General features: G+C 35.1%; 1 protein-coding gene across 1 annotated transcript in view; it reads left to right on the top strand.

The window, feature by feature from the left end:
* Nucleotides 1-5,876: 5,876 nt before the first annotated feature.
* LOC135225227 (hepatic lectin-like) overlaps nt 5,877-17,682 on the top strand; it is a 36,196-nt gene continuing 24,390 nt past the window's right edge. The window contains exons 1-2 of the mRNA XM_064264551.1: nt 5,877-5,997; nt 6,614-6,805. Of these exons, the coding sequence (XP_064120621.1) occupies nt 5,943-5,997; nt 6,614-6,805 (247 nt within the window). The 5' untranslated portion in view covers nt 5,877-5,942. The remainder of the gene's footprint in view (nt 5,998-6,613; nt 6,806-17,682) is intronic.

The following is a 17,682-nucleotide window of genomic DNA, read 5'->3' as shown; positions in this document are numbered from 1 at the left end:
GCTACTCACAAGTATACTTGTTTTTTTTTTTTTTTTTTTTTTTTTTTTTTTGGTGGGGGCGGGGTTGTTAGTAAAAGTTTAGGGCCGGTCAATAGGCAGGCTTGATGGAGGGTCCTGAATAAGTACTAAAATAATATAATAAGAAGAATAAAACAGTAAGTACAATGTAACAACTTATAGTAAAATATTAGGATGAATGTATCATGCGTCATCCATGGGCTCTGTAGTGCAGTACTAGTAAACATACAGATTAATCGTGTGTGGAAGGCTACGCAAATAAACAACCAGAATTAAAAGAAAATTTATTACTTGCACTTTACAAAAATATTACTTGGTGCCAACAGTATTCTATTGGAAGCCGGATGTCTTGAGTCTTGAACAGAATTCAGCCGACGAGTTATATTAATTTAGTAACAATAATCATATTACCCAAAGATACTAATAATATGTAAACAGTAATTTGCCTTTATAACACCGAGACTAGGGGTTTTAAAATATGTGCAAAGAAATTAAACCACATAAACTTGTAGTTTTCTTTTTTATTTTCTTGATACTTTTACGTAATTCATATTCATAAACATTTCTTTATTTAAAAACAGTTTTGAAGGATTGTTGCAACTTGCAGCATTTCCCTAATCGATTGTTCAGGTGGTTCAAACCAACTCGAAGATATTTTCTCTGCATCGGCACCTCGAAAGCTGCCAAGTCCTCGTTCCTGAGCTCTTTTAATTAATTGTGCCTTGCCTTCCACGTTTTGTGTAGTAAGTCTTCTATTTTTTTCTTATCTTTCTCCTACAAACAGGAAGTTTGCGTCTTTATATCTCGCATTTTTCTTGGCGTTGCTGCTGTAATTATTTTGTTTTTATTCTTTCCTAGTTTGTCGTTAATTTTTGGTGTGATAGGAAAGTTACCCCTGAAAATTCATTTTCTGTTTCACCCTTATCAAAAGTAGTAAAGAAAACGAGTGTGGTGTTGACTTAAGGAGATACCCCAAAAAATATCTCTAGTACATAGTTTGATCTTAACAGAGATACTGTACTAAACATAATCATGTTTGTTTGGAGCTTCGATCGTACGGGCACATACTTTATATATTATATATAAATAATATACTTATGACGTATAAAGTAATACAAACAACTAAACAGAAATATTTGACGGGAGGTTAGATGTCATTAACCCTGCAACAGAAGTGCACGGTTTACATTGACAGTGAATTACAAATAGAATAAATGAATGGTTTCGTTTGCGTCTATGGTTAATGAAATAACAGGGTGCTCGTGATCCAGGTGGGAGGGTCGTTTGTCTTGGGGTCGGTTCTCCTGCTGGTATTATTTTGGTCGGGTTCGTAAAATCCACCTGTACCTCTTTTGCCCCGAGTGGTAGTAGGTACTTGGTGATAGGAACACTAGTGAGTTGCAAACGTGGGCTTGGGCGTTGTTAATGTAAACATTTTTCTCGTCCGCAAGCCGTATCAACTGCCAAATCTGTTACTTTGTAAAACAATCTTGTATATAGGTTAAAATAAAAACGAGATGTCGTTGGGCAAAGGCGCAAACTTGACCTGGATAATATCCTTCTGGCCGCCTTCGCTATTTATCAGCCAGGCTTTCTTCTTGGAATTAGCTGGATTTTCGTGGGCGTATGTTACTCATTACTATAGATAAGTGCTACAAACAACACTGTTGCGAACAAATACCAAACCTCATTCAAGTAAGGTCTCCCCAGCGTGTCATATGAAAGGAATACTGGATACTTAAGTCAGTATAATGCTAACTAGCTAGCAAAGCTGTTAGCAAGCTTTTATAAATACCCACAGAGGGCTGTGGGTATTTATAAAAGCTTGCTAACAGCTTTGCTAGCTAGTTAGCATTATACTGACTTAAGTATCCAGTATTCCTTTCATATGACACGCTGGGGAGACCTTACTTGAATGAGGTTTGGTATTTGTTCGCAACAGTGTTGTTTGTAGCACTTATCTATAGTAATGAGTAACATACGCCCACGAAAATCCAGCTAATTCCAAGAAGAAAGCCTGGCTGATAAATACAAAGGGTTCAAGGATGTCATCGACGCTCAGCACAAGAGCGTTAATTAAAAAAAAAGAAAAAGAAAAAAAAGAAAATGAGGCTTGGAATATTCACGTTAACCCAACATCGAGGTAGATATATATCCGCATGTCGAGAGAACGGCGGAGGGTATGAAAATAAACTTTCGAGATTGAAAAGCGAATGAAAAGGCTGCTTAATGGAAGCAAATAAAAGTAACAAATTGACAGGAGACGGGAAACTAATTGAATTAAATTATATATAGAATAGGGGCCAAAGACCAAGCACTGGACCAATGAGGTCATTCACCGCTAAAACAGAAATTGACAGTAAAAGTTTGAAAGGAGTAACAGGAGGAAAACCTTGCAGTTGCACTATGAATCAATTGTTGGGGGAGTATGAAAAGTAAGTTGAAGAAAGAGAATAGGAAAGTAGGTACAATAAAAGGAATGAAAGGGATTGCAGCTAGGGGCCAAAGGAACGCTGTAATGCACCTTAAGTAATGCCTACCGTGCACTGTATGAGATGCACTGTCGTTACTAACCCCCTGGGGCAAACCTCCTAATGAGCCCAATGCTGCTCAGCCAAAGATCCTCGACTTGTGTGAGGAAGAGACCCCAGGTTTTACAGATACGATGGAATAGAATCGGCTGTTGGGGAATCAGTCTACAAAGATGAAGAGTCTGTCCTAGATGATTATGATGGTGAGCAAACTAGATATCTATAATGCATTGTGCATGTTTACAATGTATACGGGCTCGTTTCTAGTGGCCCGGTACCGCCCTGCCCTAAAGCTATTCAAATGCTAATATCTCCAAAAGTATTGAAGATAAAAGAAAAATTCTTTCGCCAGATAAAACATTATGTCTTTAAATTTCATCCCATATAAGATGTACTTTAAAAATATCAAAAATTCACATTTAAATGATGTTAACCCTTTGATGGTTTAACTTGAAGCTTCACGAGTTATCGCCTTTACGGCGCCCTACTGGTAAATAATAGATATCAAATGATACCATATATAAGAGCAATTAACTTTTCCTATGATTCAACTGCAGAAGTTAATTTTCTATTGTTTTCTTTGTCTCTGTCAGATAGGTTTACTGATGATATTTCATTAATTTAATATGAATTAATGTCACTTGACTAAATTCTTGCTTGTTGTTTGCGTTGTTAAATTTTTTTCACTGTACTTAGATAAGATCAGTTAAAAACTCAGTGACTGGCTCGGAGAGCTCTTGGTTGGGTTACTTGAAGTGGATCTCCTACAACCTTATGAAATTTTCTTGTTGCGTAACACTGAATTAAAACTTGTTGATATGGCAGGAGACCATAGTTTCTTCTTGTATGGTGTTCTCTATCGGATGTTATCAATTCAATGATATTCATTATACCCTGTCGTGAAAATCTATATCTCTTTAGTAATTCAGCTTCATCAAATACCTCCAATGGGGTTCCCCTGTCTCGAAAGACTCATTCTCTCCACCGTCAGTGGCAAGTGTCTAACGGATTTAGTTGCCTACTAAGATGTTAGAGCGGCCCTTCATCAACGCATAGTAAGGAACTCGGCAAGCACCTAACTTTTAGACCTTAAAGGGGTTTTAAGAATACTGTTTAGCACGCAACTAGCTTATCAACCAACTAACTCCCGATTTAGTTCCCAAGTAGGCTTAGCAGGGTTTTATGAATTTATACCCAGGTCTCTTAAATAAGCGGGGGGCAGTCATTCTGAAAATTATACGGTCAATATTGGCGAGCGAAGCGAGCCTACACATGATTTGGTGTATTGTAATGCCATGTAAATATGAATATAGAGATGATATTAAGAGAAAAGGATGAATGATTTATCAATATTAATCAGTCAACAAGTCTATGTCCACAATTTACAAATTGGCGAAAATATGGTACAAATCTGCTGTGACATCCTCAATATACAGTTCCACTTAACTTTGTAGAGACTGTGATTAGTATTTAATATTACAAACTTTTACATTATAAGTAATAAGGATAAAAATAAGCTTATTGTTTTATGGTGCAGTGTATTATAGGTTTCATAGGATAGAGATTCATGAAGGCAATTAATTTGTGGGCACCCCTTCCAGGAATAAAGTATTTTTGCTTACCTCTAGATATAGCCAAACAACATGGGTACATTAAAAATTACCAAAAATGTTGGCTTGTGTGTCCGTCACTGCTTATAAATGTATTAATTATGTATTGAGGATCAAGTGCAGCGTGACCTTATTGGTGTACATGACAGATCAAAAGATGGTTAAACCGTTTTTGGGTCATGGTGGAATGCAGCTAAGTTTTCATGCGCCTAAGTGATCTGAATGACGTTCAGCCTCACGTGAACTTCCTAGAGAGACCAAAAGAAGTCAGCAAGTGTTCGACCTGTGGGAGCATTCTTCGACCTTCAGGCTCTATATTTGGAAAAGCCTTTTATTATTCTTCAGCAGATGCACCATTGAACTGATTATGGAAGAAATAAATTTCCTGCTTTAATTAAGGAATCAGAAAGTTCTGGACATTTCTTGACTGACACCTCTGAATGGCCCAGTCAAGAGCATTTCACTTACGTCGCGATAAATTGTGAGATCAGAAGAAGTGAAATACTCAATTAAATATTCTGAGGCACTGTCAGTAACAACTTTGAAAAACTCTAATCTGTAATATTCCTCTGCATAACGGGCACAACTGGGAGTATATTCCCGTGAACCATCATCAGGTCTCTTTGGATCTTGCGCTTGTGAGGGAGAGAGACGAGTTCTAGTTCACACTCCTCAAATATCTTTTGTGCAACTTCAAAACATTTCTTCAACTTGCTTTCTGTATAAAGAGATTTGAGGTTTACTGCAGCTACTTTAACTTTTGAACCTTGAAGAGCCTTGTTATTAAGATTTTCTAGGACTTGTGGAGCAGGCAGAGAAGCAGAGCCCAAAGACAATTTCCTTTTAACAAACAATTGCGAATACCAAAGTAAGTCATTTGCTGCCTTTTGAAGGGCTTCCAGAGGTAGTTTATAGTTATCAAAGCAGACTTTACTGAAGGTCCACGAGTTAACCACCGAGTTGAGCAGATTGGCTTCAGCCGTAAAGGGTTTGGTGTGTTTTCATCCTGAGCATGGATATTTAGGTAGAGATGCTTGAACTTTCCAGAGGCGTTATCAATATTAAAAAGTTCATGAACACTAAGGCATCCCTAATGAAGGGTGCTGCTTAGATGCGTTTGCAGCGTTTGCCGACTTCATACATAAAAAATGGGCTATATCAGTCAAAATCTAAATTAGCAATTAATATGTCCACGAACCTAATGACAAATTACATAATATATATATATTTTATTTTTATACTTAGTTGTGCTTAGTATATATTTTATTTCATATTATCAATAGCCTCATGTCCTGCATCTGTTGTATAAAACGTGGAGAAAAAAAGTTTGTGGGTGGCGGGGCGGCTGACATTTGACATGTACTAGTCCCACCCCTGAATTAAAAGGGAGGGATATGTCCCCCCGCAGATGACGAACAATGAGCTGAGACGATAACAACAGTTGTAATTTAGTAGTAACTGAAAATGCCAAAGAATAGCGAAAGAGATGACAGGGTAAAAGCAATAATTCAAAGAGAATTTTAAAAAATAAAAAAAATAAAGGTTGACATAAAAATCCTTCAAAAAAAATATCGAAATAACCAATATCGATAATATAAGTTACTTTCTCTAAAGATCCTACATGTGGCAATATCTCTCATACTATACGCACTTCACAGAGAGAGAGAGAGAGAGAGAGAGAGAGAGAGACAGAGAGAGAGAGAGAGAGAGAGAGGGGTTAGTATAAAAAGTAGATACCATCAGCCCTGGTACACTTTCTTCCCAGACGGCTCCCAAGTGAGAGATGAAAGGGGCACGATTACTTCTCCTGGCCTTTTGCGTTGCATCCACTGTTGCCGGTGAGAAAACAAGGACTGCTTTCGATAACAGACTCGGGACGTTCAGGACATAATCACACACATACAACGTAACGACTCCACATGCATACGTCACTGACATCCAAGCGCAAACACCAAATATTGAACGAAGGTGCCGAGTTTTACTTCTCGTAGCACTTCTTAAGTAAGAAAGGTTGGAAGGGAGAGACGTACTCAAATCAGACTGCGTGGTTGGGCCTTGATTTAAATCCGCTGACCCAACAGAAACTGCTGAATTTCGCCTGTGGTTACAACTCATTAGGGGAGTGTGTGGGCTATTCCCTGCACGCTGGCCCATGGCGAGTTGGCAGGGGTAGAGACAGCGAGAAGTGAAGTTTGATAAGGGATTGGACAGAATATAGAGGGATGAAAGAAATGAGGGGACAGCATGAGAGATAGAGATTTGACTCCGGACCAAAGGGCAGTCAAAACCCTTTAGATATTGTCTGCCTATATTACAATATCCCGTACGGGGCACTGTTATTTGTTTTATGTCTATTTCAATCACAAAAACACAAGCTTTCTAGGAGAGAGAGAGAGAGAGAGAGAGTACTAATCTGAAGCACTTATCAGTTTGCTTATGCCTTTATTTCTGCAGCATGTGATTATCCATTCATTCCGGTGGGCTCCCTGTGCTACTACTTTTCCAGCGAAGGTGCATCTTGGCACGATGCCAGGCTAGCCTGCCAGAGCTTGGCATACCAGTATACCAGCCTGCCCGTCGATTTGGCAGTGTTTGATTACTTCCCAGGCGACTTCATCCATGTATTCCACTACGTCTCCCTTCTAGGTAAGGGAATTTGTCATTAACTGTCAATAGTCTTTAAGTGTAGCCAGGAAAAAATAAGGTTAAGGGTAACTGGAACGCAGAAGATGGAGCAGTCAATGTTATCATGGATGGTCGAAGAAAGGAGGCAAATGATTATTAGTAGAAGTACTTGGGATAAATAATAACGGACGATGGTAAGATGATAAAAGTTAAGCACGAAAGGTAGCTGAGGGTATACAAAAGACTGGGAACACACTTGAATTGTTTATGGAAGCCAAAGTGGGGATTTTATAGGAAGGGATTTTTTTCAGGAACTCCTCTATTGAAGAGGAATTTATGTTTTACTTGATCAAAGGAAGAATGGAACTTTCAGTGTAGTATGGCTGCTGACATAATTTGGATGGTAAATGCGATTGAGAAAAAAACGATGATGCTGCTGACATCAACTGCTTGCATGGTAGTACAATGATCTGTGCATTGATAGGTTAGAAATATAGAGATACACAGACGTTTTGTGAAGGTAAAAGGATGGATCAAAGTAGTGTGAGATGGTCCAGTCATGAGAAGAGAACGAGTGATCACAGGTTGCTGAAAAGTGTATAACTGAAAGGTGTTGGAGAAAATGAGACCAGACATAGAAAGGCTTGGATAGATGAGGCAAAAGAGGTCACTAGAACCGAAGGATCCCATTATCCAGGACGCACCAGAGCGCATGCTACAGGGATGATTACGCAGTATGTGTTCAGTAGAGTTCGATGACCTGGTGATGAGATTTTGTGTAGGTTTATGAAGTACCCAATATTGTTGAAGTTATACAATTAAAAGTTCCCTACAAAAGATGAGAATTATTATTGTTGACTTCACAAACTATGCGAGTATTAGTTCTAAAGGTGTTGTGTACCAAACGTTGTACCTACTAATCTTGTTTTCGAATGGTACTTGTACCTAACCACTGTATTGTTACATAATTCTTTCCAAATCAATTTATCAAGTTTAAAAAAAATCTTATGTTGATATTCATGTTCCTATCAAAACTTTCTTTTAAAAAACTTATTAAATTATAATTCATTCACACATATAATTGGAATATAAAAATATTTACTAGCACTAATCAAACTGATAGGACGATTACCTTCTCCAATATGGACTAAAATTACACTAACAATCTTTTATGCATTTCAATAAACTTTTCAAAATTTTGAAACTGACCAATAGAAAACTTGTCCCATGATTTGCATGAAATTTAATGTACAAATACTTTGATACTAACAGGATGCTCATTACTAGGTATTTCTCAATGTACTACAGTTCTTAAATGCTCCATTAACAATCAAGATTTTGGAGTAAGCACTTTGTCTTAAATGAATGTCTATGATTATTATAAATGCATCATAAAATACCCTATGAACTTTGTGGACTGAGCTGCAAGACGTTGAGTACAGATACACACGATTAATTTCAGGAGTCAAAATAAACCATAGTTGAATTCTTTGGCTGGAGAGGAAGCAACCATAATTCATAGTCATATGCCAAGCAGTCAAACTCAAGCTTTGGAGGAGTTTTTTGACAAAAGAACATGTCCTTCCATTCCTTTAACCAATATCTCAGCTACAGAAATTGTCACAAGGACGCGATCTCGGGCACATGGTCCAGGAAGAATTAATTTATTCAAGTGTACAGTGAAATCCCCAACATAAAGGATTTTAGAACGTGTGCGCACATATTGCTTAAACTCAAGGAAAGAAGATGGAATAACTTTTATTCAAATTATATGTTTTGGCACCAGACATCACAATTCGTCATTTACATCGCACGATGCAGCTGCACTAAAATATAAACACTGCATCTTATGACTTTTTAAAATGTTTGAAATCATGAAATTAATAAACTGTCAAAATACTTATAAAAGGTAACAGAGGTTTTGACAGCTTTAACAAGGGGATTGAAATAGCCCTTCTCCATTCACTCGCTGTTTAACCCTTAAAACTTAATTACTATACATCCTGAAAAAGACCGAATACCAAAGACTTCCAACTATTGTAGCTTCTGGGCTTTTGAGAAGTTCTCGATTTTGTCTTAAAACGATTTGTGACCTTGAAAAAAGTCAAAGGTATAGACACTTCGGAAAAATGCTCTCCATATCAGGTATTTAGCTCTGTCAAAATTAGAAAAAAGTCAAACTTTGACCTTCTTTGACTTTAGACCTCGAAAAATATGTTAAAATAAAATTGTTCGGGGAAAATGATTACCCCCCCACCCCCCCATGTAATAAGTATCATCAAAATGATATAAAAGTTACACCCTTAAAATTACAATTTATAACTTCAAAATGACCTATGAACTTGGCCAAATATGTGAAGATAAGAAACCTTCTGTGAAAATAATCATCATACCTCTAGGTATCTGCCTACCAAGTTTCTTCAAAATCAAATAAAGGTAAAATGCTGCCCGCTAAAGAACTTTGCATCTGAATTAAAGATAGCTGTCAATGTAATAAAAAAAAATCCTGGAAAATACCTAAATACCCACTAAGAACGACCAAATTAAGATTCAAATAAAATTTTGACTTCCACTGGCCTGCTACCTTGAGAAATAGGGCATGGTCATTTATAAATATATATATATATATAATATATATATATATATATATATATATATACACATGTATGTATGTATGTATGTATACCTTTTAAACGCCAAGCCGGTATTTCCGAAAGTGCCTCCCGAATGCCGGCGGAGTTTGGGAGTGAGCGCCGAAGCGAAAAAAAAAAAAAAAAAAAAGTTTTTTTTTTTTTTTAAATCACAGCATTCTTAGTTTTTAAGATTAAGAGTTCATTTTTGGCTCCTTTTTTTGTCATTGCCTTAAGTTTAGTATATAACCATTAGAAATGAAAAAAAATATTATCATCATATATAAATGTTGGAATATATGACGGGGCGGAAAAAAATTTCATATATAATTGCATACAAATCGCGCTGTGAGCAAAACGGTTAAAGCTAATGAGTTAACTTTTTTTCGTTGTATTGTACACTAAATTGCGATGATTTTGGTATAAAACAAATGGTAAAACAATCAAAGCAACACAGAAAATATTATCACAAAGTGATGCATGAAATCGTAACGCACAGACGTAAAAAATTTTTTTTTTTTTCAAAAATTCAACATAAATCGAAATATTGTGCTAGAGACTTCCCGTTTATTGCAAAATGAAGGTAATTAATTGGATATTACTAGACTCTAAGAGGTTTAGCTTACAATTGCATTTTTCGACCATTTCGGTCGAGTCAAAGTTGACAGAATGTTGAGTCTTTTCTAATTATCGTGATTTATATGCAAACTTTTCAAAAATGATAAAAGCTACAACCATGAGTTATTCTTTTTGTATTCTACATGCAATTGCGCACATTTTCATATATAAAACTCTATGGAACGGCTAATATAAAATGGTGCAAAAATTACGACAAAGTGACTCAAGCATTTCTGAAATTTGTGGCCAAGTTACCGCTCGCGCAGGGAAGGAAAAAGTTTTTTTCAAAAATTCACCATAAATCAAAATATTGTGCTAGAGACTTCAATTTGTTGCAAAATGAAGGTAAATGATTGAGTATTACTAGAATGTAAGAGTCTTATCTTACAATTGCGTTTTTCGACCACTTCGGTCGAGTCAAAGTTGACCAAATGTCGAATTTTTTCCATTTATCGTGATTTAAATTGCAAATTTTTCAAAATAATAAAAGCTACAATCATGAGTTATTTTTGTTGCATTCTACATGTAATTGCACACATTTTCATATATAAAACTCTATGTAATGGCTAATATAAAATGGTGCAAAAATTACGACAAAGTGACTCAAGCATTTCTAAGATTTGCGGCCGAGATACCGCACAAGGAGGGAAAGAAAAGTTTTTTTTTTTAAATTCACCATAAATCGAAATATTGTGCTAGAGACTTTCCGTTCGTTGCAAAATGAAGGTAAATGATTGAATATTACTAGAAAGTAAGAGTCGTATCTTACAATTGCGTTTTTTGACCATTTCGGTCGAGTCAAATTTGACCAAATGTCGAATTTTTTCCATTTATCATGATTTAAATTGCAAATTTTTGAAAAATAATAAAAGCTGTAAACATGAGTTATTTTTGTTGAATTCTACATGAAATTGCGCACATTTTCATATATAAAACTCTATGTAATGGCCAATATAAAACGGTGCAAAAGTTACAACAAAGTGACTCATGCATTTCTAAGATTTGCAGCTGAGATACCGCGCACAGGGAAGGAAAAGGTTTTTTTCAAAAATTCACCATAAATCGAAATATTGTGCTAGACTTCCAATTTGTTGCAAAATGAAGGTAAATGATTGAATATTTCTAGAATGTAAGAGTCTTAGCTTACAATTGCGTTTTTTTACCATTTTGGTCGTGTCAAAGTTGACCAATTGTCGAATTTTTTCCATTTATCGTGATTTATATGCAAATTTTTTAAAAATGATAAAAACTACAACAATGAGTTATTTTTTATATATTCTAAGTGAAATTGCACACATTTTCATATATAAAACTCTATGTAACGGCTAATATAAAATGGTGCAAAAATTACAACAAAGTGACTCAAGCATTTCTGAGATTTGTGGCCGAGATACCGCGCGAGGAGGGAAGGAAAAGTTTTTTTTTCAAAAATTCACCATAAATCGAAATATTGTGCTAAAGACTTCCAATTTCTTGCAAAATGAAGGTAAATGATTGTATATTACTAGAATGTAAGAGTCAGCCTACAATTGCGTTTTTCTACCATTTCGGTTGAGTCAAAGTTGACTGAATATCGAATTTTTTCCATTTATTGTGATTTATATGCAAATCTTTCAAAATTGTAAAATCTACAACCATGTGTTATTTTTTGTTGTATTCTACATGAAATTGCGCACATTTTCAAATATAAAATTCTATATAATGGCTAATATAAAATGGTCCAAAAATTACGACAAAGTGACTCATGCATTTCTGAGATTTGCGGCCAAGTTACCGCACGCGGAGGGAAGGAAAAAGTTTTCAAAAATTCACCATAAATCGAAATATTGTGCAAGAGACTTCCAATTTGTTGCAAAATTAAGGTAAATGATTGAATATTACTAGAATGTAAGAGTATTAGCCTACAATTGCATTTTTTTACCATTTCGGTCGAGTCAAAGTTGACAGAATGTCGAATTTTTTCCATTTATCGTGATTTATATGCAAATTTTTTAAAAATGATAAAAGCTACAACCATGAGTTATTTTTTTTATATTCTACATGAAATTACGCACACTTTCATATATAAAACTCTAAGTAATGGCTAATATAAAACGGTGCAAAAATTACGACAAAGTGACTCAAGCATTTCTAAGATTTGCAGCCGAGATACTGCTTGCGGAGGGAAGGAAAAAGTTTTTTTAAAAATTCACCATAAATCGAAATATTGTGCTAGAGACTTCCAATTTGTTACAAAATGAAGGTAAATGATGGAATATCACTAGAATGTTAGATTTTTTGTTTACCAAAAAATACCAATATATATATATATATATATATATATATATATATATATATATTATAATATATATATGTATATATATATAATATATAGTATGTATATATATAATATATATGTATATATATATATGATATATGATATATATATATATATATATATATATATATATTATATAGGTATGTATATATATATATTAGATATATATATATAGATATATATATAGTATATATTCTATAGATATAGATATATATATTAGATATATATATAAATATATATATATATATATATATAGATATATATATAGATATATATATATATATTATCTATATAGATATATATATATATAGATATATATATAGATATATATATATATAGAATATATATATCATATAAGATTATATCTATATATATTAGATATATCTATATATGTATATATATAGATCTCTATATATATATATATATATATATATATATATATATATATAATATATCTATATATATATATATATATATATATATATATGATATATATATATTATTAAATATTATATATATATATATATATATATATAATATATATATATCATAAATATATATATAGAAATATATATATATATACTATCCTATATAAATATATATATCTATATATATATACATAATATATCTATATATATATAATATATATAGATATAGATATAGATATATATATATATATATATATATATATATATATATTCTTATAATGTAAGTTTGGAATGCAATTATAATTGTGGTTATATGATTAATTCACATCAGAACTTGTGTATCATGGTATGAAATGTTTATTTCTGTGTTCAGATTTCCCAAATTTAAAGATAACATGCCTTAAGTGATCCATTTTTCATTTTGAAGTACGTAAGACACACAGAGAGTGAAAGCTCATAAGCCTTTGGCAAGAGAGTCGTATTCCCACTTTGAAAATGTCTTAGCTAGGTGATTTCTTTATCGGCGCAAAACAAGCGTAAGACCCCCCAAGCCGCAATGTTATCCAGCCCCTTGTAAATAGATTAGGTAAGCGTATTTTTTCTTATCGCGGTCGAGCCTGTGAATGGAACAAGAGAGCCTTATTCATAGCCTTATGTGAGCGCAGTCAAAGAGGCATTGTATTAGCCATTCCTATAGAGATGACGTAATATGTTTTCACCTTCGACTATAGACTAATAGCATATACGCTTATGGATGAGAGAACTTTCATTCTTTCGCTTTGAGACAGAGCGGCGTGCGTTATAGTCTCTCTCTCTCTCTCTAAAAATCTCTCTCTCTCTCGCTCGCTCGCGAGGCTGTCTCAGTCACTTAACGTAACGAGCTGGTCACTCATTTTTATATAATTCTTAGTAATATATGTGTTGTTTGTGGAATCTGAACATAGTTTTGTATCTATTGGTTTTTGTGAAGGCGCCAAGAAAATAGTGAAAAAGTGTAAAATTGTAACAGGCCTTTTGATTGACGCTGCAGCTGTGTATAAGGTATTTTTACAAATGTTGTGAAGTGCACTTCAACGTTTTATTATTTCTAAACATTTATCTTTTGCTTTATTCTTTTCACATATTCCATTTTGTTATATGCTTAATGATTGTACTGTCAATGCTTTAATTGTTTTCATATTATGCATTATGTTTTTCTGCATTGTCTTTATTTTGTTTAATTAGTTTGAATAGTATTCTATTGTGTACATTTTGAATCTTACACTTGTGAATTAACTTGCATTTAATTAAATTTAATTTCAAATTTAATTATTGCTTTATGATTTATTTTAATTAATTTTCTTGATAAACTTTGAATTTTGCTTAATAATTATTTCAAGAATTAATTAAACTTTTGTTTTCAAGTAATAACAATTTCCCTGAGATTGTGAATTTCACTTATAAATTTTGAATTTAGAAATAAATTTTTGTATTTAAGATTTATATGAGAATTTCATTGAACCACCATGATATTTAGTTTGTCTAGGTAGAAATATAGAGTGATAATTGTGACGTTTCCCACAAATAAAACAGAATCAGGGAAATACTTAAATTTGAATTTGCACGAGTGATGCCCTTTAATTAAGATTACCTCACACATATTTTAATGAACTTTGATTGTTTTCTTGACTGTTCAGTTAGAAAAAAGGGATCACTCTTACCTTTAGAGTATTCAGTCGTTCATGTATTTGTGATGAAGGGTCAGATGTCTGTCTGTAGTGAGGTAAGTAACAACCAGGTACTTGAATGAACTGTGCCCTAAGTACAAAGGGTGTCCCAGACCCAGGAATAAACGGGTCTCTTGTATTAGAAAGTACAAATGGTAAGTGTAGTAACCAGATACTTGGCAATTTGGGTTAACAAATATTAATGGTGTCCAGACACAGATCTTTGACTATTTCATGCACCAAGTATTAATGGTATCCAGAACCAGATACTCTGCGCCACTTCAGCACCAAGTATTGATGGTGCCCAGACCCGGGATATTTGGCACTTTATGTACCAAGTGTCAATGAGCCCCAGAAACCAGGGAGGAAAACAAATCGCATTATCACTCTAGCTTATACTGGTGGTGTTAGGAATATATTTTGTTAGAAGAGTGACCATATATTTGTTTTTGCATTTTATTGTAAGAATTGTATTTGAGAAAAATGGCTCCATTCGATACTCAGGAATTTTTAGCAGCCCCTTCCATCCAAGTGTTGTCTGAAACTACTCTGACTAAGGCACAGTGGAGTGCTCTAGCAGAAGCATGTGGTTGTCATGTGTTTAATAGCATGATAAAAGCACAAATTAAATGCATTGCCATGCAAGCATTGATAGACTCTGGTAGAATAACTGATGATGATGAGTTAGAACTAGCTCAAGCGTTGTTGAATGTAGCACAGGCTGATCTTATAAATAAGCAAGTAGAAAAGAAAGAGAAAAGTGATGCAGAATTGGAACTCAGACGCATAGAAGCAGAAGAAAGTTTGATTAAGCTGAAAATGCAGGCTGAAAGAGAGAGAATAGACAGGGAAAAACAAGACAGAAGAGAAAGAGAAGAAGAAAAAGCTGCAGAAGATGAAAGGCAAAGGATAAAAGAGGAAAGAGAAATTGCAAGACATGAAAGGGAGATGGAATTGATAAGAGCTAGATCCACATTACCTTCAACACCGTCTAACCCTAACCATGGTAATCAAGACCCTGCATTTGATGTAGTAAGAGTGCAGAAGTTAATCCCTAAGTTTACTGAAGAGGCTCCAGATGAGTTCTTAGATCACTTGGGGAAAGTGGCTTCAGGTATGGGATGGCCAGAAGATAAATGGTCAGTTTTGCTACAAAGTGTCTTGATTGGTAAAGGGAGGAGTGCTTATCTAGCCTTAACAGCTGATCAGTGTAAATACTATAAGGTGCTCAAACATAATGTGCTACAAGTATACCAGTTGACCCCAGAGTACTACAATGAAAGATTCAGAAACTTAAGAAAGGATGAAAAAGTAACTTTCTTGGATTATGCTTATAAAGTGAGAAGGTGTTTTAAAAGATGGTTGGAGGCAGCTAAAGTTACAACTTTTGAAGAGTTAGAAGAGTTAGTTGTTTTAGAGCAATATTTTAAAGGTATTCCTGAACATATAAGAGCCTATTTGAGAGAGAGAGAGGTTAAAAACCTTGACAAAGCTGCTACACTGAGTGAGGACTACAATATAATTAGTAGCAGGCGTAATTATAATGTCAAGTACCAGAATCAACCACGCCCAGGTTTTAAGTCTCATCCAGGTTTCAGGAACAATCCTATAAGTGGGAAACCTACAAGTAATAATATTCCTCAGCAAACTAATGTGAAATCCTCATCTAATTTTGCAAGACAGTTGCAAAAGCCTAATGTTGTCTGCTTCAAGTGTGGAAGAGCAGGACACTTCAGTCAGGAGTGTTATTGGAATTATCAACAGTCCAAGCCTGTTGGTCAAATAGTAAGAGGTGACCAGGTCAAACAGACTGTTAATAACAATGTGGGGAGGAATCCGACTACAGGGAGGACTGAAACTAAACAAGCTGAATGTTTAGCAACCAGTGGAAATGTAACTTCAAGCAATGAGTGGCTGAACAGTTTGGAGGCTTTTAAGCCATATATCTATGAGGGTACACTGGCAACTCAGGAAGAGAGTGTGCAGGTACCAGTCAAGATTTTACGTGATACAGGGAGCAACCATAGTGTGGTGTTACGTGGTGGTCACCCAATGTTGGAGAAGAATCTCACTGGAGATTCAGTTATTTTGAAGGGTATAGGAGGAGAGGAAGTAACTCCTATATGCCGCTTACACCTGTCCTGTGAATTAGTGACAGGGAGTGTTGATTTTGCTGTAAAGGACTCACTGGCTGTGGAAGGTGTACATGTTCTGTTGGGTAATGAAGTTGGTGGTGTTCCATTTGTTCCTTGTCCTGTAGTGACAGACAAACCGTTGAGGATTAGTCCTACGGTAGAGTTGGAGAAGAAAAACCCCCACCTGTTCCCTAGTTGTGTAACTACCAGAAGTATGAGGAGAATTACGACTGTTGGTGAAGAAACTGAGGATTTGCATGCCCAAGATGGATCAAGTGAAGGATCTTTGAACTTAGAACAATTGTTCCAGGGGAGTGATGCCTCCCGTGGAGCTGACCGAGAAAGGATTTCCCAAGAAAATGAAGAATCTCTTGTTCCTGAAGAGACTCCGAGTAGTCAAGGTGTTCCTGAAGATAGTAGTAAAACTGCAGTAGCTGAGGTAGCAGGTATTGATGGTTCAACTATTGAAGTTGGACAGGTAACAAGAGAGAAGCTAATGGACTTGCAGAAGAGGGATGCATCGTTAGCTGATTTGTTCTTCAGAGTTGTTGATCAGGAAGAGATGCAACAAACTCCTACCTGTTATTATCTGAAGGAAGGTTTGCTGATGAGGAAATATAAACCTTCAGATATACCCGGAAACGCTGAATGGGGCGAATATCATCAGATTTTGATTCCATGGCCATTGAGAAAGCAAGTGGTAGCAGTGGCTCATGAATCTGGACATATGGGAGTCAGGAAGACTGTGGAGAAGATCATGAGATATTTTTTCTGGCCTGGACTTCATAAAGATGTTAGCAGGTTCTGTCAAGAGTGTCATACCTGCCAGATAGCTGGAAAACCTAATGAAACCATTCAGAAAGCCCCCCATCAACCTATAGAAGTTAGAGGAGAACCCTTTAACAAGGTGATTATAGATATGGTTGGACCGCTTCCGAAGACGAAGAAAGGAAATTAATATCTGTTGACATTAATGTGTCCTGTTACCAGATATCCTGAAGCGATCCCTGTTAGAAACATATCTGCCAAGATAGTTGCTGAGAAACTAGTGGAGTTTTTCTCAA

This window comes from Macrobrachium nipponense, chromosome 13 (assembly GCF_015104395.2).
Source record: "Macrobrachium nipponense isolate FS-2020 chromosome 13, ASM1510439v2, whole genome shotgun sequence".
Classification (NCBI taxonomy): domain Eukaryota; kingdom Metazoa; phylum Arthropoda; class Malacostraca; order Decapoda; family Palaemonidae; genus Macrobrachium; species Macrobrachium nipponense.
Note: the sequence above shows the minus strand (reverse complement) of the source record. Positions and strands in the feature narration are given on the sequence as shown.